This window comes from Cibotium barometz, chromosome 59, assembly GCF_041138505.1.
Source record: "Cibotium barometz isolate CiBa-2024 chromosome 59, ASM4113850v1, whole genome shotgun sequence".
Taxonomy (NCBI): domain Eukaryota; kingdom Viridiplantae; phylum Streptophyta; class Polypodiopsida; order Cyatheales; family Cibotiaceae; genus Cibotium; species Cibotium barometz.
In genome coordinates this window covers 9,189,039-9,216,586 of record NC_141104.1, presented here as the reverse complement: position 1 = coordinate 9,216,586, position 27,548 = coordinate 9,189,039, and the positions used below count along the sequence as shown (strand labels likewise).

Below are 27,548 nucleotides of genomic sequence, written 5' to 3'. Positions count from 1 at the left end.
CTAATATAGGCCCTTGGCCCTATTAGAAACGTTAATAAGCTCTTAGTTCAATCCTAGAAGCTAGTGAGATGGTAGCAATTTTTGTCAAAGTCAAGTGAGTTTACTCGCATCATCTGAGAGGCAAGAAGGTAGGTCTATATGGGGACAGACCACTCTCAGCATCTACAAGCCACAAGAGATGGGAGAAATTGAGAGTTGACCATTGATCACATCACAGTTTGCTCACATGGCACATACCACTCATAACCTCTGCCAAATTGTCATATAGGGTCACTTGAAGAGCACAATACCGTCGACATTCTTCATCTCTGATGAGGTTCTTGGTGGAGCACATTAGTGATGTAAATGTCATTGATTTTAGGGAATATGTGCCCATTTCAAAAAGCATTTGGAGATTCTTTGATGAGAGACAATGAGAGAGAATTCCAAAAGACCTACAAAATACATATTTTGTTCCTATTCTAAAAGGAAAGCAAGAAGCAATAGGGAGAGCTTTGGGACACAAGGCTTCCCAAAATACCTTAAGCTTGCCCCTATTAAAGACCTTTTTTTAAAGCAGCTTAGTAACACCTACTACAGAGAAGATGATGAAGGCCGAAAACCTTCCACTTCAGTTTTTTTTTCCATCTCCAACAAATAAAGACCCATAACCTTTAGACCTTAGCTTCTTTTCTATACCCAAAAATTTTATACTCTTTCTCCTAAAGATCTGTGATCCAGTTACCTAAACAACAATAATGTTCATGCATGCCTGTGAGAAGTGAGTGATAAGGTGAGGGGCTTTGCAGTGGAGCCCATGACGAAAATTTAGACATTTTTAGCAAGTGGACACTTCAAAATCTTTTGACCTGCCTGCAAAAAACCATTCCTTTTATTTCATTTACTGTTCTTTAAAATCTTGAAAGAATGAGAAGGTCTAACATTCTGTATTTCCATTTCACATGTGAAAAGCATGCTGGGACTCCCTTCAGCTTTCTTGTGACTAAAAAATATTTCCTGTGTGCAATAAAAACAAACTACAAGGGTGGAAGAGAAATCCTAGCCGAGGCCCGAAATCCTCAAAATATCCCCCCACCCCCCCCCCCCCCCCCAAAAAAAAACAATAAAAGCAAAATATCCTAACAATGTAGTAGCTACACGAACTTCTTTCAATAACACAAGTACCGCATCCATGCATCAATATTTAAATAAGAAGCAAAAACCTTACAATACTTTAAACTTTTAAGAAAGTGGTAACAGCAGTTGATCATTCACAGTTCACATGTTCACAGAGGCCAGCTGAACTTTGAGTTTCAGCTGTAATCCATAACTAGAAGAGTAAACAGCCCACATGTTTTTGCTTGACTCTAACAAGGGGTTGCATTGAGGATAGTGTAGCATATGCTTTATTTGTCAAATCAAAAAGACACTGATACTTTTGGATTCCAAACCAAAGCATACAGCATTCTTCCATCATATCCACTACAATTGCCATATAATCTCATCTACAAAGCCTTTCGTACTGTTTCTCTTGATATAAAATTGGCAACAGCCAAGCATATGGTGCTTGTGAGTCAACAAGATCGCTCAACAGCCAAGCTTAGCTCTTGCTATGCAACACACGGCCTAAATGGTGTTGTGCAATTCCAAGAGTAGATTCTCATCCTTTGCCACCGTGGGCTTGCTCAACATTGTACAGTGACAGCAATTTCCATCCATTTGGAAAAGAGGGTTCTCATACAGGTCAACTCAATGGCTCAATTCTGGGTCGTTTTTTACTTCCTGTCGATAGATCCTTACGATCCTTCTCTGCTTGAATGTCCTCCTCACCTGCACTGTCTGTGTTTCCATCTTCACTATCTGAGTCCTCTTTGTTTCTTGAGAGTGTTGCATCGACAACTTGACCACCAGCCAATCTCTCTGCTGCTGAAATGGCAGCAGCATCATGAAGATCCGCCACACCAAGGGCCAAATCCTGTGATTAGAGAACATTGAACAAACAAAATGCATTACAATTTTATCACCTGACGTCTCACAAAGGAGCATGGATTTCCAGCTTTCAAAAGTTTTTCAATGTCTGTCGCTCTAGGTAAGGCATGTCAGACAATCCCAAAACACTTTGACACAATCAAAAATACTGAAAACAACCAATAAATAGAGTGCACAAACTGTGATGTGCTTGAATAGTGATCTCGCCAAGCAAACAGTGGTATAGCTTAGATATACCCTGAATCTCGACCTTAGAGAGCATGATTAAATCCCATTCCAATAAGGATACAGCTCTATGTATTGACCTTCATCCATGGACCATAACACTAATAATGGGCTTGCCCACAGACCTGGATAATTGCGGGTAGAAGGCATATTGGAGTACAGATATACTGACTTGGAAGAAAGACCGGAATCAATGGTGACCCCCACACTTGAGTGCACATTCAAGAAAAGTTCTCAATGCAATGTGGTTGTAAATTTGACCTTTATCTTGCTTTGAATCAGTGCTTATTCCCTTGTTTATTCAATCATGGATTTGCTAATGCAATATGATCCACCCTAGTTCTACCAATGTTAAGTTGGTATCAGATCCTAGGTTAGATTGTCTCCTTCTTAGCTTAGTGTCTTCTCTTGTTAGAGTATTGTTCTGTGGGCTTAAGACCATCTCTTTGTGGAGAAAGAGAGAGCTTTGGGTCTTCAAAGTCGGATTTACTGCATTCCTTGGGCTGAAGGCTTTCCTAGTTGTGCCTAGAATAAGCACCACCTGGAAGACCCCGTTATCTCCAGTACATGGAGCAGCTCCTTCATGTGGTGTAGTAATCCACCTCTTGGAGATAGTGGTCACATTTGTAGCAAGACGAAACAATCTTTTCCCTTCTACACATTTCCAGAGGCAGTAGGTTCTCTCAACTGTAAGCAGCATACATTTTTTTCCTGAAAGAAGTGGAAATTTGTGGACAGCTTCAGATTGTCTTTGCTTGTTGTCACACGCTTAAGGTAGCAAAAAGAAACAGGCCTCTATAGCACCCTTTACTCCCTCACTGAAAGGCAGAAACTCAAGCTAGAACAGAGTACTCCCTCTACTCTCACCATAGTGCTCAACACACATAACTCAAACCCATCAAGCAAAACTCAAGAACACTCAACGAAGCACACCAAACTTGTGACTGAGAATGAAGTGAGATAGATGAAGAGAAAAGAGACGAAACTCCATAGCATCAACTCATGTAAAAAACTCATGAGATGAGAAAAAACTACAATCATTATTCAAGTGTACCCCATAGAGAAACCCGTACAATCATGTCATGGGAGAAGAAGCTCTCTTTGCATAAAAATCTAAAAAAACTAGCATGATGATGGGAAAGAAATTTGAAGAGAGGAAACATCTGATGTGAAACTCAACTTCTCTTCATTATTCTCCATGCTCTCAAGCCCTACCTCTAACTCTCTTCTTCTTGAAATGAAACTCCACGTCCCTCTCTACATCTCTTCTTCAAATGAAACTAGGTGGTTCTTATAGGTTTTCAAGAACTTCTCTTCCTCTCCTTTTCTACCAAAAAAGAGTGGTGCTGAACTCTTCTTTTTTACTTTACCATAGACGGCTGCTTCCCATCATCAACATCATCATAGCAGAACCTTATCACAAAACTTGAAATATGAGAGATGGCACGTTTGATGCTTGATAAACTAGGGTTAGCATGAACCAGCCGTTATATCCAACCTGGGAATTTGGAAAGAGTATTTTCAGGTGATCCGCCATAGCTGCTTTGTAAAAATGATTGTAACCAATGATGATGAGATACATGAGTGTGATGTGTGTGTAGGGAGACATGTCGAGCTAAGGTTCTTAATCAGGATTGTGTAAATGTGAGCGTTTTGTGTAACATCCTCCCAAGTCATTGCTGTAAAAAACCATGGTGCTGGGCCCAGGAGGGAGTGACAGTGGAAGAAAGAGATGGAGAGATCAAGCCATGGTGTGTGGGAGCATAGACATGGATGGAAGAGAGAGAAAGGGGGAGATGGGACAGTACACAAGAGAGCAAAATTGCACAACACAATGATGAATGAATTATATGAATACTTCCACCATGTACATTGCTTTTATAGGCACCAAGGCCTTATCTTTTGACCCTAAATAAGAGGGTGTTCACACCACTAAGGACACTTGACCAAACTCCAAACTATCTACGAAATACCCATCAAACTCCCCTTCGAAGTGATGGTAGAGTTGCATCCATAACCTTCAATAGTCCCGAACTCCAGCACAAAGAAGGAAACGAGACATGGGCTGCGCTTCAAACTCAAAGGCTAGTAAGCATGGCTCAAAAGGCTCAACAAGCATGGCTCAGAGGCTTAACAAGCAGAGTCTTTGCAAAAGACTCAGAGGTCAAGTCCTGTCTTGGGAGACAAAGACACCCTACATCAGCATATAAAAACAAACCCCGATCACCTAAAGCAGGGGCAAAAGGGAATGATGGAGAGGAGCCTTTTATAGAAACAAGGCATTACCTCAGATTTTGCAGGACTACCCAGGCATAGAACCCATGATTCAAAAAAAAGGGGACTAGAAAGCCCAATCATGATCTTCCTCATTAAGAGAGAGATTCGCCATGACAGTTAGGGCCTTGTCTGATGTTGTTGTAGATACTTCAACTTCTTCTTCACTTTCTAGTTCTAGAAACAGATTCGCATGATCATTTGATTGCTCTATGGCCATCTTCTTAGAACACTTTTCTTCTATATGTCCAAGCCTTTTGCAGTAATTGCACTTGATGGTCCTTCTTTCTTGCTTGCCTTTCATAGGAAGGCCTTCTCTAGCTCAAATGATGCTTCATCTTGCTCTTTAAGACGGTGGTCTTCATCAATAAGAATTGCTATCAAAACTTCATAATCCCAATCTCGAGATGTCCGTAGAACCGACATGATATCTTTTTACTTTGAAACCCCTTCTATGCTGGTGAACAAGACAACTTTCATATCATCTTCATCGATTAGTGCTTTGATAGCAACAAGTTGTTGAATGAGGGAGCCCAAGTTGCTTAGATGTTCACCTAAACTTTGATTTCCATTAGGACATGAAGGGATAGGGGGGAAGTGGAACAGTAGAATTGGAGAACAGGCCAAGGTTTTCAGTGAAAAGGTTGCCAAGAAGGGAAGGATGACAGGTTTGGGAGTCCATAAGGAGACAAGGGGATGATGACAGTCCTCTAGGGTCAGAAGTTGGAATCCCGTCATCAAGTTTAGCGCGCCACCGCGCAGGGGGGGGGGGGGGGGGGGGGGTGGTCATGTGCATGACATGTACATGCTAATCCCTAAAGGGCAGCAAAATAAACAGGTATTTAGGGTTGAAAGAAGACTCCCAAAGCTTCCGCATGTGACACTCATCTTTGTGTTTTTTCACTTGCTGCCCAGTCCCCTTAAGCCACCTCCTCTAATCCACTACTATGCACTATAGAAAGCTACATATGCTGCGTTTTTACGCCCTATAAGCAGCACTTTCACCCACCTCTCATGTTGCGTTTACCTCCCAAATGTTGCTGAAAAACAGCCACTATTCTGCTGTGTGTTTTTTTAAAACCCACAAGATGCCATAAACTCGCAGGCATAATAGTCCATTCAGCTGTGAAGCTGACCCCCTTTCGCAAAGCTTTGTTCTCCTACAGGCTAAGATTTTGCATGTCATTGTGCTTCTTATAGTAATCTACCTGCACATGTCTAGTGCTATAAAAATAGCCTTGTGTACCATTATGTTGCCTTTGTCAATTACCACGACCTCCCCTACCTCTAAACTCGCCTCTTCCACCTGTGTGTTATTGTTGTGATTCATGGGACTTTTGTTGTTGCTATTGTTGTTGACCATAATCTTGATTACATGTTCGGCCACCAAGTTCCACGTCCACGACCTCCACCTCATCCTCTACCTGAACTTGTGTAGAAGGCCTGCTACTCTGAACTGTTTTTGTTTTGTGAGTGAAGACTGTTGATATTCACCCAAATTCTTCTCTTCAATGATCAGCATTGACACCAAATCTGTAAAGTTGGGAATGTTTTTTGGAGTCTGAATAGATGCCTTAAATGCCTTGTATTGTGGCGACCCAAGACCACGTAAACATACCTCCACCTTGTCATCATCATCAATAGAGACACCAATAGGGTTTCCATAATGTCTTTGATCTTCAAGGCATAATCACTCACAAAAATGTTTTTCTTCTCCATAGTATGAAGCTCATTCTTCAACTAAATCTTTCATGCCTCGGTGTTAGTTTCATATAGCTTCACGAAGGTGCCCCATGCTTCCTTGGGTGATTAGCATCCTGTATATGGGTTGTTGCAAGATCAGGGTGTCCAGTTTTGTCCAGTTTATGCTGGACTAGAACAATGCTTGGAGAGCAAATTTGGGGAGGCAAGGTACTTAAAATGAGATCAATCAACTAAAATAAAATACACATGCACTCAAACTAACCTAATATAACTTAAATTAATATAAATTAGTCTTATTAATTAAAATTAATCAAAAATATGGTGAAATAGACGCTGCCGTGGGCTGCCTCAACGCAAGAAATGGCAGATGAAACTTAGGGTTTTACCTTTAGCAATGTACCTGCACTTGCCTCCCCCGGAGTATTGCCCTGCTGGCTGCGATTAAGGTCGCTACAACTGAAGATGGTCTGCGTTTTTTGCTATATTGGCTGCCTTGATGATGCGTTGTCTTCTGCTGAACATAGTTGCCAGGAGAACCCCCCTTTAACCTTGCATTTGGGACTGGATGCTGCAACTATGACCTGGCCGCCTTGTGTATGGTGCGTTTTCTGCTCTACAGGTTGAGAGATGGCTGCGGGTTATGTGGACAGCAGGCATCTCATGAAGACGTACATGGGGCAATGCACAGCTTCAGAAAAGAAAACGCAGCATTGACAGAGAAAACGCACAGCTTCATGTGGGGAAAAAACGCAGCATAGCACAGTGATGATGACAGCACTCTAAATAAGAAATGTAGAGAGGACATGTGAAGCATGGACGAGGTGGCTAAGGTGGCTCTAATACCATGTTAGCATTCATGGTGCCAAGATGGAGCATGTGCAAAGAGAAATTACAGTTAGTGTGTGTGTGTGTGTGGGGGGGGGAGAGAGAGAGAGAGAGAGAGAGAGAGAGAAAAGAAAGAAGAAAAGAAAGATTTTATCAACATCTTCCAAAAGACCGAACTCGGCCTATGAGACAAATCAGTGTACCTGTGTGGGGTATCCTCTGTCATCCCAACAAAATGAAAAAGTACTGAACTAAAAAAGCTGAATCTGGGTGTGCAATAAGTACAATGAGTGGGGAGGTGACGGAGCTCTACTACTAGGAGAATGCAAAGATGCATGGAGTATACAAACATGATATGCAACCTAGCTAGCTCCATCTTGTACCATACTGGGGGTATAGAATGGTATACATCAATGAAGGGGGTGTCCACAGCTCCCTGAAGAACATGCCTGGGTCTGCTCTGAAGCGAGCCAGTCGCTCTGCACCCTCTCTGTGAACCTGAGCTCTAATCTGTGTCATCTCTCTCTGGTATAGGCGTGGTGTCCGAAAGCCAGGTGTTCTCTGTCTCCTGCGGGCTCTGAGTGTCTCTGCTCTCTGGAGAGTAATTCCCTGCCTCGTAGGGGGGGGAGTGGGGTGGTAATTTGTGTCTGTCGTCCCCCCTCTAGAGCTGACTGAGCCTATAATGATGTCTCTCTATGACGCTGTATGTCTAGAATGAATCTCCCCAGTATGCACTGGTCTGCTGCCTCAAAGATCTCGCGTAGGGAATGTGGCTCTCTGAATAAAATGGGATATCTCTCTCTGATGGCTGTATATGCTCTGCATCTGCATACATAATGCTCCTCACTCTCCACCTCCTCTTTGCACAATCTGCATACCGTCTCCTCTCGGGGGATCCGTGCTGCTCTGCCAGTCTCGATCTCCAATTGATGTGATGAGACTCTAAGCTGACCAATAACTACTCGGGAGCCGTGTGGTAAAAAGCCCTCCATGTATCTAGGCCTCTCTATAAATCCATCATCAGTGATACTCATGAAGTGATCTCTGTATTATAGCATCTTCGGTGGAAGAGGCTGTGTAGGCGATATCCATGTCTCTCGTGTATAGAGCTGCCATAGGTCCTGTCTCAATACTCTGTTCCTCTCACTATGAGAGAGACGGATATGTGGTGCATCCCTGTCATACTGGAATGATGGTAGATGATCCATGTCTAGGCCATGTTGTGAGAACCAATGTGTGACCTGTGCATACCATGATCCTCTGTCTCCTGCCTCAGCCAGCTGTCTAGATGCCTCAAAAGCTCTATATGACAATCTGTCCTATGGCATCTCTCTGAATCTGTCTAGCAAGCATATAGTCTGGAATATGGCCTCTACCATCATAGGAGGTGCAGCAAACTCTGCTCGGATAATGTCATGAGGTACCGACGGTTTGCTGCGTATCATGCGTGCCATCATGAGGGCCTGTGGTCTCTCTATCTGTGTCCACCAATGGGTAGCAAGTCCTGGCGCCCATACCGCTGCTCCATACATCAGTGCCGGTGTGACTAATGTGTCAAATAGCCACCCCTTTGTTCGGGGCTCCTGAAAATGCGCCTGGTGGCACTATCTCTCTAGCATAGCCAATGCTGCATATCCCCGTGTCAATCTAGCTCTAGCTACTGAACCCATGGTGAAGCGCGTGGCTGCTGCAGAGAAGGTAACCCCTAGGTACACGTATGATGTCACCACCTCCACCTGGCGTCCTGCGAGAGTGAATGTCAGTTGACTCTTGCCCTGTCTCGATGTATGAAAGACCATAACCTTGGTTTTCCCAAGGTTCACAGTAAGACCCCTCTGTGTGCAGAAATCATCGAGTGCATGTAGATGCTGCTGTAGACCTCTTGGAGACTCGGACACTAATACAATATCGTCAGCATAAATCATAATATGTACTGAGGTACCTGCTAGATCAACTCCATCCCCGCCTCCCCGTGTGATGAAGTCAGCCACCTCATCAATGTATAACCCAAATAGCGTGGGGGAAAGTGGGCATCCTTGCTTCACACCAATGGTGCTAGCAATAGTCTCGGACACACCTCCTGGGCATCTGACTCGCCCAAAAACCTGCTCATATAATGCATAGATGCCCCATGTCATATCTGCTGGTATGCCAAGAGACTGCAGGCGCTGAAAGAGCCTCTCTCGTGGTACTGTGTCAAATGCCTTGCGGAAATCCACAAAGCAGCAATAGAGCTTTCTCTTCCTCACTCTGGCCTGATCAATCATACATCTCAAAGTGAATACATGGTCAGTGGTAGAGAAAGCTCTCTTGAAGCCTGCCTGCCCTGATGACCGTAAACCTGCTCGCTCAGCATATAAGCTAAGCTCTTGCTCCAACACTGCACCATAGAGTTTACACGTGGCCAACCATAACCGTCCTGTAGTTGCTCGGATCGAGCATATCCCCTGTTTGGTGGATCGGCACAATGGTGTGCATCGTCCACTCCGTAGGCAAACCCTCTGCTAGTGCCTTGTTAAACAGGTGTGCAAGAAAAGGAGCCAAAGAATCTACTGCATATATGAGATGCTCACCCTATAGGCCCATATGGTCGGCGGCCCGTCCATGCTGTAGGCGGCGGATAGCTTCCTTTACCATCGAGTGGGTAAAGTAGCTAGCTGTGGTAGGTCGAGGCTCCTGTGGCTGAGGTATAGGTGGCTGCTATGGGGCGTGGTATAGGCCCTCTGCATATGTGTGCCATGTCTGTGGGTCTGCAATGGGTGTCGGTGTCCGGGGCTCTCTGAAATGCCGCCATGAGATAGGGCTATCTCTACTCATGAAGAAATGAAAGATCTCTAGCTCCTGTATCTCTGCGAAGGCCCGCCTTTTGCGGCGAGTACGTCTCCTCATCTCTCTCCTCGACTCCTGCTCTGTGATGGCTCCCAAGGCTCTCTGTATGCGGAGCCGTGAGTATAGGGCTCTGCACTCGTCATCATACCATCTGTTCTGGGACATAGTCCCAGATCTCGCAGGCTCTCCTGAGTGGGCACGATGTGGGAAGCTCTGTAATGCAGCCGTGTGTAGGAGTGATGGCAACTGGGCTGTAATGGTATCCATAGGTGCCAGGGGATCCATGAGTAGGAGCCCATCCTCTACTCTGCCAGTGTATATGTCTGCCATGTCATGTGTGAAGTAGATGGTAGTGTGTGGCGTCGGTATGTGGGGGGCTGGTGATACTGGTGATCCGGCTAGTGAAAATGCCAAGTATGTATGATCTGCCCCAATAGGACGAGGTGGGATGGAGAATGAGGTGACAAGCTGTGATGCCTCCAAAGATCCCATAATGTAGTCCACCACCGTGCCTCCGGTCCGTGTATGACCCCCATGTGGGAAGCATGTCAACCCTCCTGATCCCGGCCACTGTAGCATCCCGTTATAAATAACGAGACGATGCCTAGCTCCCAACTCTAGTAAGTGGTCCCCATAATGTCCTCTGTCTGGTCCAGTGTCCACTGATGCCCGACTAGCCCCTATCTCCTCTGGATCCACAGGGTGGAGGTTCTCCATGTCATCATAGTCATACACCTCACACTGTCTGCTCTGTGTGTGGGCATTGAAGTCACCCGTAAGAAATACTTCCCCTAGTGTAGAATAATGCATAATCTCCTCTGACAGACAAGTGTATGGCGAGGCTCCTGTCTCCTCCTCCTGTGACATGTCCTCTGTAATGACATAGGAGGATCCTGATGGAGGAAAGTAACATAGGGCTATGTATATAACCCTGTCCTGTGAGAGCTGTAAGCTGATCCATACTGGCCTCTAGATCCTGTGCTACCACTCTTAGTCTCCCCTGTAGCTCCCATCTGAATAGAACTGCTACTCCCCCCGACCCTCTCGAGGTATCCTGGCGTGTGGTCCTCCTGTATGCTGACTCCCACTGGAATCCCTCTACTCGAGGTAGCCCTCTCTCTGGGCTCTGATGTGTCTCTGTCAGAAGTATGATGTCTCTCCCCACCATAACATCCTCCAGTCGTCCAGGCTGCATCCTTAGTGAACCATTACAGTTCCATACTGCCATGTGTATCTCTGTCAGTGGCATGGTCTTTGTCCCATAGGCCCCAAACCGCTAATCCATGGGCCGGCCATCAATGATGACCCGACCATCTCGATAGAAGGCCTTCTTGCCTTCTCTCCTCGCGTGTAAGACTCGTGGCATGCAGGCTCTCCTATGCTCTAGCTGCATCCTCGTGAGATCATCATCCAAGAAAATAGGAGCTCCCTCTAAGCCTCGTAGTATGACCCTCTTCCTCATGAAGGTGACCCTCTCCGTCTCTCCTGCAAACTGTAGGATGAGGGCTCGCTTGCGTGTTGAGTCTTTCCCGGCTCTCCATGCTTTGGTGAAGGGGAGAGGGTCCTCTTCCCTGTCGCCTAGCTTCATGCATAGAAGCTGTCCATCTTTCTCGAGAGTGGAGTTGGGTGTCTCAGCTATACCTGTGACTCGAATGTTGAGGCAACAGGCATGCCTCATCTTCTCCTCCTCAATGGTGGTGTGAATGATTTGATGTTCTTCCCTTTGAGTCTCCTCCCTCACTTCTTTGCGGATGTTCTTCTTCACCACCTCAACCCATCCTGACTGCTTGGCTTCGAGTTTTCCCTCCATGTCCTTTGTGATCTCCTTGGAGATCTCTTCTTTGATGGCCGTGAGAGTGTTCTATTTGATCTCCCCTTCTTCCTTCTCGATGTTCTTGACGACTACCAGTTCCACTTTCAATGCACTCACCTCCTCCTTGAGTGCTGTGTTCTCTTGTTCAAGGCCCGTGACCCGTGCTTCAAGGGCCATGATGTGCCGGTGTAGTTTGTTCTCCACCTCATTGAGGTTGGAATCGGATGTCTTCTTATTCTCCTTGATTAGTGCCTTCATTGCCGTCTCGAGGGCCTCGAGTTTCTCTTGGAGACTCGGGGCCATTCCTTGAGATTGAGGAGAGAAAGGGAGTTATGTTGCTGCCTTGGGGGCCTGAGCAAGGGTGGGTGGGGAAAGGGGGGCGCACACCCTAGCGGAGAGGGAGGCGGGCCAGCATATTGCCAGCAGTACTGGCCGCCAGCGGCGAACAAAGAGGGCGGCTACGCACAGAGGCGCAAAGTGAAGCAAGCGGCGAAAAGCCGGCAGCGAACAATCGCGGGCGGCGACAGTAGAGAGATTAACAGCGAACAGGAGCGGCGAGGGCAGAGGCGAACTGGGGCGGCGAGGGCAGAGGCGAGGGCGAGGAGGGTAGGCGAGGGATGTCGAGAGAGAGGAGCAGCGAACAGCGACAGTAGCGAACAGAGAGCAGCGGGGAGAAGGCGGCGGTGAGCAGGGGCGGCCCAGGGAGAAGGCGGCGGCGACAGTAGCGAACAGAGGAGAGGACGGCGAACAGAGAGCAACGGGCGGCGAACAGAGATTGAGGAGAGAGAGGGCGGCGGAAGCGAACAGAGAGAGAGAGAGAGAGAGAGAGAGAGAGAGAGAGAGAGAGAGAGATGACAAAGTTCAAGAGAGAAAGATTGCACAACTCAAATGATACTCCATGTTAATAGAACACCCGTGTACATGTTTATAGGCATCAAGCCTTAACTTTTGACCAAAACCAAATAAGGGTTATTCACACCCAAAGAGGGTGTTCACACCAACTAACTCTGAAATACCCAACATTACCATATATATATATATATATACCTAGACTAATCCAATCATTTCCAAGAGGGATGTATTCAAGGACTTCCCTATCAATGGCCTGAAAATAAGCATCATCATCAAATTGAAGGTTGTCAATACACTAGTAAACAAAAAAGACAGCCACAAACTCAAAATGAGCATACTCTGTTTGAAATGCGACCTTTGAGATACTCGTCTCCACTTTTGAAGTCAATCTTCAAGAAGACCTTTGCATCTTTGGGCCATTCCAAGACACACTCAATGCTTGGGTAGTAAATTTTGTTTTTAATGGTGGGCTTATTGAGGATGCAGTAATCAACACAAAGGACGGCCAAGCTGTCCTCCTTGAGAAACAGAATAGGCACTACGAAGCATGAGAAACTGAGGCACATGAACAATGACCTTAACGACTCCTCCCACTGACTGTCTAACTCTGCCTCCATGGGCATACTGAGGCGAAAGTAAAACTTACTCCAGGTTCTGAGACTAGCGGAAGGTCAATATGATGATTTACAGACCGGTAGGACGGGGGTCGAGACGAGCACCTTTCCTATTCTCCTCTTTCCATGGATATCAGAACTTATGGGAGTCTAGTTAAGTATGGGTTTAAACCTGTGAAACCATTTCATGCTTAAAATCACATCTACACTTATCAAAGGTGTGACCAGAAAATCACACATGAACTCAACATGTTGGATACTAAATTGGCATCACGGGCTTCGTACTTGATCCTAGTATTCATACACGAAATTCCTCAACTTGCCTCTCAAAGTGGACCCGCCAAAAACCAAACGGCCGACTCAGTGATAACATGCTCTATGCTGCCACTGTCAAACGAAATGACAACATGCTAAGAACCTACAAGCATCATTTGAACAACTCATTTGCCTCTTACTTCCAGCTCCCTACTAATGATAGCAACAGCAGTAACAACAGCAGATGGGGATGGAGATAGTAGAACTACTACTCTCATGGTAGAACCTTCAGGGCTAAAAGTATAGCGATTGAAGGCTGGGAGAAGGACTCCTTGTTGTGTACGATAATGCAGTAGTGCAAGTACCCGAGTGTTCACATTCCATGAGGGAGGGAAGACAGCTTCACGTTCATCATCTTCTTGATTTCCTTTGTTGAATTCTACATGTACAGGATTATTATGTCTATGAGTATAGGTAGATGTGCGAGGAAGTACATAATGATTCAGGGGCAGTGCCACCGCCTTGGTTTGGTTCACTGGATAAATCCTGGATGCTTATCACCTTTCTTTCGTTCAGGTGATGGAGGATAGTAAGATCTCATTCAAATCCCATCAACAAGCCCGAAGACAGCCTTAGAGGCTACACGGAAATTCATCCATCAGGATCTCCTTTTCCGGCAGCTCGATGATCCCCTTATGGGCTGAGATTGAATGCAGCAACCAGAGTTACAATTTCCACCAGACCAATGTTGCCCTGTTCTAAAGACAGCACGCTACTGCACCACTCCCAATCATCAATCAAGAATCCCTTTCTTTTTTGCATGCACAACAGAGCAAGCATTTGAGGGCAGCTTCAGTCTTTGTTGGGACAATGTCAACTCTGGAGTCTGAACACATGCCAAAAGGGATGAGGCCTAAGATGAAGGTAAAGAGGCCCCCAGAGTCTATGAAGGCCAAAGGTTGGAACTTGGGGTCCAAGAGAGAGTGCTGCAAATTGACAAACTGGCAAGAGAAACCAGCAGAATTTTGAGTAGTAAAATGAAGTGGAATTGGACTCGAAATGGACCTTCACATATGCATACAGTGGAGCAAATAAATGGGACTCTAAGAAATGAGCCTAAGGGATCCATTAATGGATAAAAAGCGGGGATAAAATGTCCAACATACTTACAATTGAAAGGTCCATCCACACCTATGAAAGTGCAGGCCTCCCATGCTGGCCAGCAATAGGCAGCCCAGGCCAGCCCCCTAGCCAGCCCTCACACAGGCTGGCCATGGACAGGTCAACTGTCCAGCCCAGTCATGGTGCACGTTTAGCCAATTTCGACACCACCTTGCCTATGTATGCACCCTATCTTCAAGATACACACAAGCCTACACTCAAAAGCAACAACACAGCGCAACTCAAAATGTGGCAAACAAAAACTGCGCAGGTTCAACTTTATCAAACTGCACACAAGCTTACATTAAACAGCAATCCCCAGAGTGCATGCACAAGGAATACTATGAGTACAACGAACATCCATCCAACTCCACAACTTGCACATCTTTTACAAGCCTTCTTACAATTCGCAAGCGCACCCAAAGTAGAAAGAACCTATCTAGCTCCAGAGGCACTATAAGCATTGCATGACAAAGACTTACCATCTCCACATAAGAGGCCTGGTCATGTGCATTCAGAACTTCGATATCATACTCCTTGGCCCCCTTTTCCTGCACCCACATTTCCTTACAGCTCAAGGCAAGTTCCATAATAAAAGTCTGAATTTGAAATGTTCTTTTCTTCAAGGCATGTTCCATAATACAAGTCTGAATTCGAAATGTTATTTTCTTCAAAGGCATTACACAACAACAGTTACCCTGATAGCCTTTGTTAGCTTTCGGTTGGCCTCGTCCAGAACTGGAAGAAAAGTTCGCACCCTGCTCAGCACTGCACAGCAACCCATTTGAAGACCGTGAAATTTTCAAAATTGAAATAATTTCTTCTTTTGTCCCAACTTCCCCTAGCCTTCTTGATAATAGCAGAATTGGAAACTCTTTTTACTAACAGTTTTTGTAAGAGCATTTAGAACTTTGCCATGACCTTGGCAAGACTGCATACCAATGGAAGTAACTTCCAAACTTAACAAGTGCGATCTTGACTCCATGAGGCTCTACTCAGAAAGATTCAAATCATCCAACTCCAGCATGCATAGCATAGACTACATGCTATAACATCCCAACACACACTTCTTTTTTGGGGAAAATACACCCCCCCAACACACACACACACAGTTTTTGTAAGGGCATTTAGATCTTTGCCATGACCTTGGCAAGACTGCATACCAATGGAAATAACTTCTAAACTTGACAAGTGTGATCTTGACTCCATGAGGGTCTACTCAGAAAGATTCAAATCATCCAACTCCAACATGCATAGCATAGACTACATGCTATCACATGACAACACACTTTTTTTGTGTGAAAATAAACACCCCCCCCCCCCCAACACACACACACACACACACAAAAGCGATGGTGGGAAAATTGCACCGTTTAAGAATTGATATAAACCAATTGGCTCCAACTTGGACGAAGACTTCGATGCCGAATAAAAATGATTAAGATAGAGGAGAGAGAGGAAGAGAGAGAGATTGGTGTCAGGGTTTTCTTTGTATTATATGGCACAAAAAGTGTGTTGAATGTATGTACATAATTTCTGAATGTATGTGCATGATTGGGCCCTTGGTCAGCCCCGGAGGGGTGACCTCTGGCCCCTTCTACATGACTTCTATGCTTCTAGACTAATGATCGACTTGAATGATCTGAATGAATGAATGACTTCATGCTTATGTATATGTTAGGAAGCAGGTCGGCCACCATATACTGCTGTCGGCCTGTTTGTTGGACAAATATTTACGATATTGTTCTTTAAATGCTGCGCTTTACCCTGTATGCTGCCCACGTATCCTGACCTTCAATCTAGCACCTGGCCGCCTGCTGTTGGAACTCCTACTGCCTGCCAACAGGATTCTAAGCCTTCCTGATGGTGATGATGATGATTATGATGGTGATGATGCTGAAGATGATGATGGTGCTGATGATGTGCTGCTGATGATGATGATGAGGTGCTGCTGATGCTACTGATGGTAATGATGATGCTTCTGATGCTAAATGTTGACTTAATCAAGGATTAATGATGTTCATGCCAAAGATTAGCCATGGCACGAGCATGCACGTGTCATTCCCTTCTACTAAACTTGATGACAGGGTGGACACTCTGTCATCCTTCCTCCCTGGCCTACTGTTTACTTTGAGTCTTGACTTTGACTTGGTACTTTAATTGACTTTGACTTTAATTGATATTTTTGTCTGAACACCTTCACTCATGATCTCCACTTCCAAGTCTTGCTGAAGAACTGGTCATATGATGTCCCCATGCTTGCTTTTCTCTTACCCTTGACATAGCGGTGGATCACCTACCGGATCTAATCATGCCTAATGCTAGGCCTTTGGAACTGATCTGAGAGCGTAATGATGTACTGGTTATGCGTACATATCCTCAGGGAATGCTTCCTCTGGCTTCGGCTGTTGCAAACCACCCTCCACTCCGAGAGTCTTGGGTGTGGGTTTCGATGGAGAGTAATCATTGTCGGTCCTAGGGCGAAGCCACACTAGATGGGCACGAATCCTGGCCTCCACTGAAACATGAAGAAACACAAAAAGTAGCACCTCCAGGCTAGAGGACACCATCTCCCCTACCTCGTCCCTAAGGCCCGGGCCACCCAACTCCATCCGAGCCAAAGGCCAGACGTGGGTAAGCATATCAATGATACGCACGTCATGCACCTGAATAGCAGTGGGACACTGACTCCATGCTCCAGTCCACTCCCTGCACTGCACTCAATGGTTGGGGGAGGGGGGGAGAATGAGGGATGGGCAAGGGCTACTAAGGGGGGATAGGGGAGACATGGGCTAAAAGGCCGTACCTGCCACAAGCTCTAGAGGGTCAACTAGCCTCTCAAGAAATTGAAAGCCTCGAGGGGAATCTCGACAAGGTAATGGTCTCCAAAAGGGGGGGCAGGGCGGGTTCCTCGAAAGTACCGAGGAGGGCCCATCATCGTCAAGGGGATGCTGAGGTAAATGCTCAAAACTGTTCTCTGACACAATCGTATCCTCTTGGATCTTGCCTGTCGGCGTGGCTTTGCTCTGGAAGTCAGCCACCGACGGTTCCGCCTCGGGCCGGCGGTCTACCACTCTCCTGTGCCGGCCTCAACTGAGGTCGCGTCCTCATGCTCTGGTACCTGGGGGCCTGTGTCCTATCCACTCCCCTAAGAAAGGTCTGAGTTGGGCCCGAGGGGGGAGAGAGAGACAACTGGAGGCGGCTACCTGGACTACCGATGGGGACAAGCTCTAGGGAGGTGTCCCATCTACCTATGGATGAAACATTGGCCTGGAAGGCCAGAGTACTCAACTCTCTACAAAATAGGGTGAGCAAAATGGTATGCGGCATTGACTCCAGGGAGGCAATGCATATACAACGGGATGGAATCTCAGTCGTTTGTGAACCAAAGCGGGCAGGAGGGGATTCAATCACTCTTCCAATAGCACCAACTATCATCGGGGCTCGGGAGGAGAGAAGGTACTCCTTCCTAAGACCTAGAAAGCAGATTGTCACAGGAAAGCCTAAGACACCAGCCAAAGGATCGGACGCCGCGTCGAAGCTGTGCTGCCACCTCGCAAAGAAAACACGGGTCGTATGCAATGCAACGGGGCTCAGTTGCATGACTCTGGTCGACGCTGCAGGCAAATTGAACTCAACCTGATAGTAGCCACACCCCAAGGGATGAATGTCGATGATTTTACCAGGCACACGGAGAAGGCTTGCTTGTAAAACAGATCCCTAAATTGTCTGCGCGCCAAGCATCTACCCACAATTTTGCATACCAGGGTGGAGGCCCCCAATGAAGTGATTGTCATAGCGAGGAGCTAGAGAACTTCTTCTCTAAAGGAGAGGCAAGGGACGGCAGCCTCCACCCACTTTACACGGAGCTGGAGATCTTCTTCTGAAAAGGAGAGGCAAGGGACAGCGGCCTCGATCGGGGATGACAAAGCGCCTGCCATGCAGTCCTCCTAGGGGTTCAAGACCACAAGATGCCGAAACTTCCCACTGATTTAAAAAAACCAAGAGCTATAAGCACTTGATCAGGAAGACAGGAGAGAGGATAGGGGGGAGAGAGAGAGAGAGAGAGAGAGAGAGAGAGAGAGGGCAGAAGCACGAAAAGAAGGGGGGAAGCAAGGCGAGGGCACGCAACTCATAGTCACAAGGGAACGGGAACGTTTTGGGGAACGGATGACTGTTTGAAACGGGAACGAAAAGCTTGAATAAAAGGGAACGGAATCGGGAACGCCACATCATTGCATAAATGTGTTTATAAATGTACTTTATATATCTGTAAATGCTTTGGAAAGAGGCATAGTAAAGAAAGAACCTCAAACCATCTCAGTAGTGGCCATGATAATGCATAGATGTGTTCTACATGATACATAGTTCACTTATATTTCTTACATGGTCTGCGGTGCCATTTTGGAACGGGAACGGGAACGGCTATCTCTATGGAACGCGTTCCCCCATTCCAAGAGCTTGGAACGACGTTCCCTTGTGACTATGACGCAACTAGGTGGGTTGCTGGAGAAGGCTAGGGGCTGGGGCACTAGGGGGCGAGGGAGGGCACCTAAACGAGAGAGAGAGAGAGAGAGAGGCAGAGGCAAATGAGAAGATGGAGGGGGTGGGGGAGGCGCTAGCGGGAAACGAAGGAGGGGGCTAGTAGCCAGGAGCCTAGAGGAGAGGCAAGAGGGGGGAGAGAGAGAGAGAGAGAGAGAGAGAGAGAGAGAGAGAGAGAGAGAGAGAGATTCACAAGGGCAAAGATGGGGGAAGGGGGGCTGTGCGCAAGGCATGCAAAAAGGGGGAAGGGGAGGGGGGGGGGGCGCATAGGCGAAGAATGGGGAAGAGGGGTGCGAAGTAAGGTTTCCCAAGTTTCTTGTCTGGGACACTCTATGCTTTGGCATAGTTAACCGCTGGTAACTATGAGGAGCAGTGCTAGTATGTGAGGGACAAGAAGATCAAAGGACTTTCTTGGTTGTATGAACATTGGCACGTCACTCGTAGGGTGACAAGTTTTATGATTCATCACATATTCTCATGAGGGCCAAATGATATTGATGCATGAGGCAATCTCAAAATTGTACGTGATAGAGATGAGAAGTTTGGAACTTCCCAATCATAGAATGAATGTGTAGACCACTTGATAGTTGGACCGTTTGATACTCCAAGGTGGATAAAACTCCACGGGGTTATTTTGATTCCAAAACTTTCGAGTCATATGGACTTCCCACCTGTTCGATGGGGTGTAACCCATAGACATGTCAAGGATGGAATATGTTATATCCATTGTCCCACACGATCTCTATTAATGGGATTATGTGGACCTTTGGTAACCTTACGTTCATTCCAATTTGGTGGGGTGAAAAGTAGCTAGAAGCTATACATTGTCTATGGGATGTTCAAGGACATGAGACATACACAGAAATTGATGAAGAGTTTTATGCTTGCAAAGTAGATGTGAGTATCTACTGGTTATGTGTGAAAACACAATCTTTGTTCAAAAGATTGAGCTGAAAGTAAGGTCTGTTTGCCGACAACTAATGCAAGATGCCATTTGGTATGACACTTGAGTTGTGTTGTGGGTCTGTGCTAGGATTTTTATTTGGTAGAGCTTGTTGCACTAACTAGATATTCTATTGGGATTCAGCTCTTGGCAGAGAGTTGGATTGCCAGTAAGCAATTGGATCTCTGTAGAGAGTTTACAAGAGGAGTCTTACACTGGCCTAGGTAAGAGGAAGTAGACTTGAGTAGATGTTATGGATCTCTTTATGCATTCACGGGGACGTGAATTGAATAGGAGGAGGAAAGTACGTTACGTCCCAACAAGCCTAGGGTTCGAGCTAAGGTCGTAGACTAGCCCAAGTTAGGGTTAGGGCTTAGCTAAGACATGGGAACCTAGAGGGTTTACATGTGGGCTAAGGGCGCCAACAGAATGAGGTCTATAAATAAAACAAGGGCCACTTCTAGCCAAGTTATTGCTATATAAATGACCATGGGAGCACTTATGAGTTATTGAGGTATCCACGCAGTAGACAAGAGGGCTATCAAGGGCATGCAAGACCTCATGGCCATGGAGCTGCAAGGTGATGGGTTCGGCCTAGTGGTATGGGACATTAGGTTGGGGCTATCGGTGCCAAGCAATCAGACCTCAAGCTTGGGCGTGGTTCTAGCGGACTCTTTGGGTTTGGTGGTAAGTCTCTAGCCATAATCTATCACGGTTATGCAAGGCATATGGTGTTGGACCTCATTAGGGTTTTGGTTCTAGGTCAAATGATCCTTGGGTGTGGTCTGTGAAGACCTTACACAAAGCTTGGCCAAATTGGGAAGATTCATCCGACTCCTAATGTCCAAGGCTCACCTTGTCTTGGTGTGCAACCACCTACTATATTGATTGCCTAGAAATGTCTTCCAATGCTCCCCTCCTCGTTAGGACCACAAACTAGAACCAAGAACAATGAGCTTACAAGGTAGAACTTTGCTTTGGACTCTAGGTCAACGATGCTTGCGTCTCCATGGTGTAAGGGTAGGATGATGGTGTCGCAAAAGGGACTTTGGTATGGGTGTTCAACTTGTGTTTTCTGCCACCGAAGACAATTCCAATCCACCTTAGGATTTGGGCACTATAAAAACCAGATCCGCCTTCAGGAGTTGGCCAGCATTGTGGCAGGGAGAACCTAGGAAAGAGGTGCAGATACTTGCAAGAAGAGGGGCTACCTACAGCTCTATTGGCACATCCACACTCCCATGTGGCGGCCAAGATTCCTGACAAAAGTAGCATTGTCATCTATATAAAAGCTCTAAGTCAAGGAGTTTCTCCGAGTATCTGATGCCGCGGGAGTTAGAGAAATAATGGTCAATACTAGCCACTCAATAGCTTAGATGATGATCCAAGATTTTTCTTCCTTTTTTCTTTTTTCTTTTTTATTTTCTTCAAAAAGCAATGCAAAGGAACTTACCACTGCTTTCACCAAGGGGTTGTAATGGTACAGACTTTGGGACAACCAGGGCACTCTCCTCCTGGTTAGCCTTGCAAATGGACAGCAGCTTTGCTCCTATATTTTATTTTATTGTTTTTAAAGACAAATAAAAGAAAGGAAATAAATGAAAGAATCAAAGCAAAAACAAAAAAAATCCTAACGATTTTTTAATTTTGGTTAAGCAAGCGAAAAAAAGGCACCAGGTGAGGAGCCGTGTTCCAGAAGCAGCAGGTCCTTGTTTGTACAAGCTCCTGCAGGAGCCTTTACAAAGAAAACAGACAATCTTTGCACAAATCAAGTGTCGGAAATGGAAAGCTTTGCATTCAAAGAAACCACCCACCCCTCCAATATTAGTAATAATACAAAGAAAAAAAAAGGGGAGCCCTTACCATGGCTCTTTGGAGAGCGACTCTCAGTGAGCCTTTGCAAGTGAAGGGTTTAACACGGGCTTTTCAATAATATATATCTATATATATTAGGGTTTACTGCCACTTTTTTTTTCCCAAAAAAATAAAAAAGAACACCCTATCCGCCCACTAATTTTTAGTTGGGTCATAAACCATTTTTTCAAACCGGTCAAAATAAGGACATGCTTATAAACTAACCAGTTTTCTAAGCTAAATTTGCATATTTTGTCGGTATTTTAACTGAAAACTAGTAAATTTGATCGCTTTTTTGTAAAAGCTCGATACAAATTTCAGCCGGTGAAAATACATTGAAATGCCATTTTTGTCGAGTAGCCTAGCAAAGGAAGCACATCTTTTGGAAAAAGCATGTGTTCATTAACAATAAAAACACCACATTGTTTTAAAAGCACCACCCTAGCCTAGCCTTGGGGGAGGAGTGAATTGGGATGAGTAAGACATACATCAAGTTAGGGTTTTCCAAAACATTATCGTCTCGCTGTTGCAGCATGTATTCTTTTTGTTGGCACACGAGCTGTTACACTTCACTAGGGGGAGGCCCCTAGGCTCTCCCCTCAAGACGAATGGTTCTACTAAGGTGTAGGAACATCATGTTGACTAAGCTTGACAGTGAGACCTCTCTCCTCAATCACCATGGATTCTTGACTTGTGCACCACTCGTGCACCACCTGTAGTCCCCTTACCCCCCATCAATGGAAAGCTAACTGAACCAAGTTAGCACGTTGCAGGCGTGCCGCCTCCCTTCAACACACAATGCTAGGTCGAATTCAGCAACTACCTCTTGTTTACCCCTACCTCTTCCCAAGGCCATTTCTCTACCCCACTACCCCTACGTTATGCACCATGCATTGTGACCCTATTATCATCCTACAACAAACGGGCTACTCCTCGCTCCAACCCTCTTTTACTTCCTGACTAGCATGCAAGAGGCCTTCGACAACCGAACCAGAGGCTTCGTCCCCCAGTCTCCTTACAGAGAACAGACCATGATTGAAGCTCGTTGAGAAGGAAGCAAATACCCCTTTTGGAGGAGGCGGAAATAACGGCGGTCATGGAGACCCTACATAGCTGCCCAAGTGTCTATAAGAAGGACAAGCTAGGAATATATCTCAAGAGGAAGAAGGCCGCTAAACAAAAAGACAGACGAAGCCCTGCAGCCAGCAGAGGTAAGCTCTCAATCTCTCTCCCACCTTAGTTAGTGATTGAGAGCTTACCCTATAGCAGCATGTAAGCTCTCAATCTCTCTCCCACCTCAGTTGGTGCTCGAGTGGTCACATGCTTACCAGACCCAAGCTTTAATTGGTCTTTGTCATGGCCCCTGCCCTTCAGATGAAACCCTAAAGTCTTGGATTAGGGCTAACTGGTAGATTAGAGGCATCTTTGTAGAGCACACTCAGTACCTTCCAAATAACTTCTTCTGCTTTTTCTTTCATGATGAAGGAATGGCCCTTAATGCTCTAAGAGTTGGGGCAATGGATGATCAAGAACTCCCCCCTTTCACTCTTTAAGTGGTCCTAAATTTTTTCACCTCGTGGACCCAAGCTATCCAAGAGCCCTATATGGGTTCCTCAATCAAAGATTCAAAACTGACTTAAATCCCAGATGGCATCCCCAAGTCCTTGAACTTGATATCAGCAAACAAGGAACTTCCCACAGTTCTGTAGATTGACCTGGGCTTCAACATATCTATTCAGCAACCCATTATTTACAAGAATCTGCCCAATGCATGCTTCCATTATGGGAAGGGGCACTTCATTGGAAATTGTCCACTTAGAAATGGACAAAACCTTGGAAATGAATTGACTAAGATCCCCCAATCTCAAGATAAGGAGGGTTTTCAACAAACCAATAGAAGAGGTCGCATAGGAAACCCCCCCTCCTCTTCAACCAAACCATTTCAGGAACCCTAATAGATTTGCCCCCCTCCTTGAAGAAATCTTTGCCCCTACTCAACTCAAGGAATGTTCTGACAAAGAGGGATCCCAAGATGGAGACTTTGTTCAAGGCACCCAGTTCTTCAATGAAGCCAATGGTGATTTAGATCTAGAAAGAGGAGTGGATGAAATGGACTTCTAGAAAGATAATAGTGGTGCTGAAATCCCCACTCAAAGGAGTAGAGAGAGAAAGCTTTGCCTTCCATCTATCAAGGACCTTGTTCCTAATCAACACACCCCCTCATCGAAAGGGAACCTATCAATCCCTACCAAGAGGAGGCAGATGTAAGCATTGAGTCCCCATTGGCTTCAGAAAAATAGCCCCTGGTCAAAGGTAAGCCCATCCCCAAAAAATTAGAACAAATGAACTCCCTTAAAATTTTGTCCTTTAACACTAAAAGGTTGACCAATCAGTCAAGAGCTCATGTCATTAAAGATTGGATGTGGCAAACCAATCTGATCCCATATCTTACAAGCCTACAAGAAGTAAAAATAGCTGAGGAAATTTTGGATAAGAATCTCAAGATTATATCTAGAGACCACAAATGGTTCTCTACAGATCACTAAGGTGGTACCGTGTTGGGCATAAAAGAAAACCTCTACCCCTTCATCAAAAACATAACCAAAGATACAGAGCATAGGTGGACAACCATCTCCCTATATACTTCTAGCCCTTCCAGGCCAAGTCTGTGATCTTCCTTGATATCCCTGGACTCCCCTATCATTTTAGTGGGAGACTTCAACATGGTGGAAAATATTTAGGATAGGTTTAAGCACAAACGTGGTGAAATCTGTGGCACAGAAAAGAAAAGATGGCTTGAATGTAAAGGGTTACATGATCTAATTGTTTTGGAATAATCCTCGTCCTTCACTTGATCAAATCAAGTCTAGTGATCAAGTGAGGAAGGCTAGACTCAGTTGTGTTGTCTGCAATATAAATCAAACCATCATGAGTAGAATCGAACTTAGAAAAATATTTAGCATGAGAAGTCATGTGAGATCTTGCCCCACTATCAATCCACCATGTTTCCTGCTTGCTGCCATGGTCTACATGGTTGGCTTCTTTGATTTCTTCAATAGGGAGAAAAGTGTTGGCAATTGTGAAGTTTTGAGAGCTTTCATCTTCAGCATAGCTGACTGATTTCCCCTTCAAATTAGCTTGAGATGCCACATGACTAATAGCCTCCTCAATGCCTATCTTACCTGAGGAGTTAAAGTGTTAACTATCATTATGCTCTCAAACCACAAACCTATCCTTATTGTAACCTTGAACAAGGCCTCCCTCCCATAGGGTTAGGGCAACATGGTTTCACTATGACCCTAAAATCTTCCAACTCCCCTCAGTTAAATCTGGCATAAAACAAATTTCGAAGAGCAACTTCAGCCTAGGGAAATCATCGGTTGGCACTTGGTCTTCTGCTATTAAAGAATCTCAATCTTTCCTCTCTGCGACAACTAAGCAAGAAGTCACCAAAATCTGGGCTGAGAGAAGAAAAAGGAAGTATGCTCGTCAACAAATTGGAGCAACTGATTAATGAAGGCAAAGATCTACGTTAGGATGAGCTTCTTCAAGCCAAAGCTGAACTCAGTGAATGAAAGGAGGAAATTAGCTCTGAAAACTTTCACCTATACATCAGAGAGTGGTGGCAGGTAAAGTCGATAGGCCTTCAAAATAATTCTTCAATATCCTAAAGCAAAAGAGCAAAAAGGAGAGAGTCGCTATGCTTCTCAATAAGGATGGCATTATAGCTAAAATCCTTGAAGAGAATCTCCAAATAGCTCATAGATTCTATGTTGATATATTCAATTACCACCCTGTTAGATCTACAGAGAGGACCGAGGCTTGTGCCTGCATAGCCAAATGTAGAAAAAAAGCCATCCCCAAGTCCATAGCTGCCACGTTAGAGGGGGACCTCATAATAGAAGAGCTCAACACCACCATAGATACTCTCAAGAATGGAAAGAGCCAGGCTTAGATGGGCTATTAGCTAAATTCTACAAAACCTTTAAGTTGTGGATTATCCATCCCTTATTGGATGTATGGAAGGAAGTAGTTCAATTTGGAGGCCTTCCTCTATCCATCAATGAGGGAGTCATAAAGCTTATTCATAAAAGAGAGGTGAAGAACATCTTAGCTAATTAGAGGCCCCTCACCACGTTATCCACAGGATACAAGATTTATGCCAAATCCTTGGCTAGGACCTAATTGTCTACCCACATGGACTCATGGATCTTGAAGGAACAAAAAGGCTTTATCATCAAGGGTAGATTTATTTTAAATGCCATTAGAGTTCTATGGGAAGGTTTTGAATATGCTCAAAAATATAATCAGGGCTTTATATTCTTCAAATTTGATTTTGATAAAGCCTATGATGAATGACAGACTGGATGGGACTTCATTCTCCAATCCCTTCACGACATGGGTCTTGTGGAAAGATGCAGGGGAGAAGAGAGCTTGAGCTCTTGCAAGCACACACACACTCACAAAACCCTAAAAGAGAACACACAAGGTGAGAGGCTGAAAATCTTCTTCTTCTTCACACAAATATACAAAGATAAGAGTACCCACCATATGAAAAGGTACTCAACCAAATACACCCTAAAAGAGAACACACAAGGTGAGAGGCTGAAAATCTCCTTCTTCACACAAATATACAAAGATAAGAGTACCCACCATATGAAAAGGTACTCAACCAAATACATACTAGGGTTCTCTATAGTGTGAACCCAACTAAATGAGCTGGCGCTATAACTATGCTAGTCTCTAGAATGACTGTTACACATCTTGTCATCCCACTGGCCACATATCACACATGATCTCACTAACCATGCGAGTGGTGTAAGTGTGGGGCCTATCCCCCCAGGCGGGTCATCAATGTCCACCACCTCACTAGATGAGCTCGATATCCCAACACTCCCCCTCGAGCTCAACTCCATCTCATGTACACCAAGCGAAGCTCTAAATCTACGGAGCTTCTCAACGTCTCCTGCCAAAACCTTCTCTCTGACAAAATGGTAGTGGACCTCTATATGCTTCGTACGAGCATGCTGAAAAACTGGGTTCCTGGCCAACTGTATACTGCTAATGTTGTCACAAAAAATGACAACTTGTCTATCCACTGATAGACCCAAATCTGCAAGTAGCTTTCTTAACCAAGCTACCTCACATGCTACCATAGCAGCACCTCTGTACTCGGCCTCTGTACTGGATAGAGCAACCGTAGGAGGCTGCTGCTTGTTGCTCCAAGTCACAACAGCACTCCCCAAAGAAAACATGAAGCCGCTAGGAGATCTTCTATCTAAGATACTACCAGCCCAATCAGCATCTGTGTACCCATGTACACAGATCTCTGTCCCAATTTCGTAAAATAGTCCACAATGCAAAGTAGACCTCACATACCTCAGTATGCGTCTCAATGCATCCAAATGCGACTTCCGAGGAACCTGCATAAACTGACTCACCAACCCAACAGCATAGCTTAAATCTGGCCTGGTGATCGTCATGTAGATCAAGCTTCCTACTATATGCCTATACATAGTAGGATCCTCCACCAAAATCTCTCCTGAATCTGCACTCAACTTGCCATTTTGATCCAATGGCACTGAGATAGGCTTACAGCCTGTCATACCATACTTGGACAACATGTCCAAGCTATACTCTCTGTAGTAATCCAATACCATGTGGTGACCTAATCACCTCAATGCCCAAG

At 45.3% G+C, this 27,548-nt stretch overlaps 1 protein-coding gene across 1 annotated transcript; it reads right to left on the bottom strand.

The window, feature by feature from the left end:
- Window positions 1-1,182: 1,182 nt before the first annotated feature.
- LOC147605458 (uncharacterized) lies at window positions 1,183-22,042 on the bottom strand. Its single transcript, XM_086793675.1, has 6 exons — window positions 21,869-22,042; window positions 21,680-21,740; window positions 21,459-21,554; window positions 15,218-15,288; window positions 15,003-15,071; window positions 1,183-1,954 (listed from the first exon to the last, which is right to left on the bottom strand). The coding sequence occupies exons 1-6, from the start codon at window positions 21,869-21,871 to the stop codon at window positions 1,724-1,726; spliced, it is 531 nt and encodes a 176-aa protein (XP_086649801.1). The 5' UTR covers window positions 21,872-22,042; the 3' UTR covers window positions 1,183-1,723.
- Window positions 22,043-27,548: the final 5,506 nt, after the last annotated feature.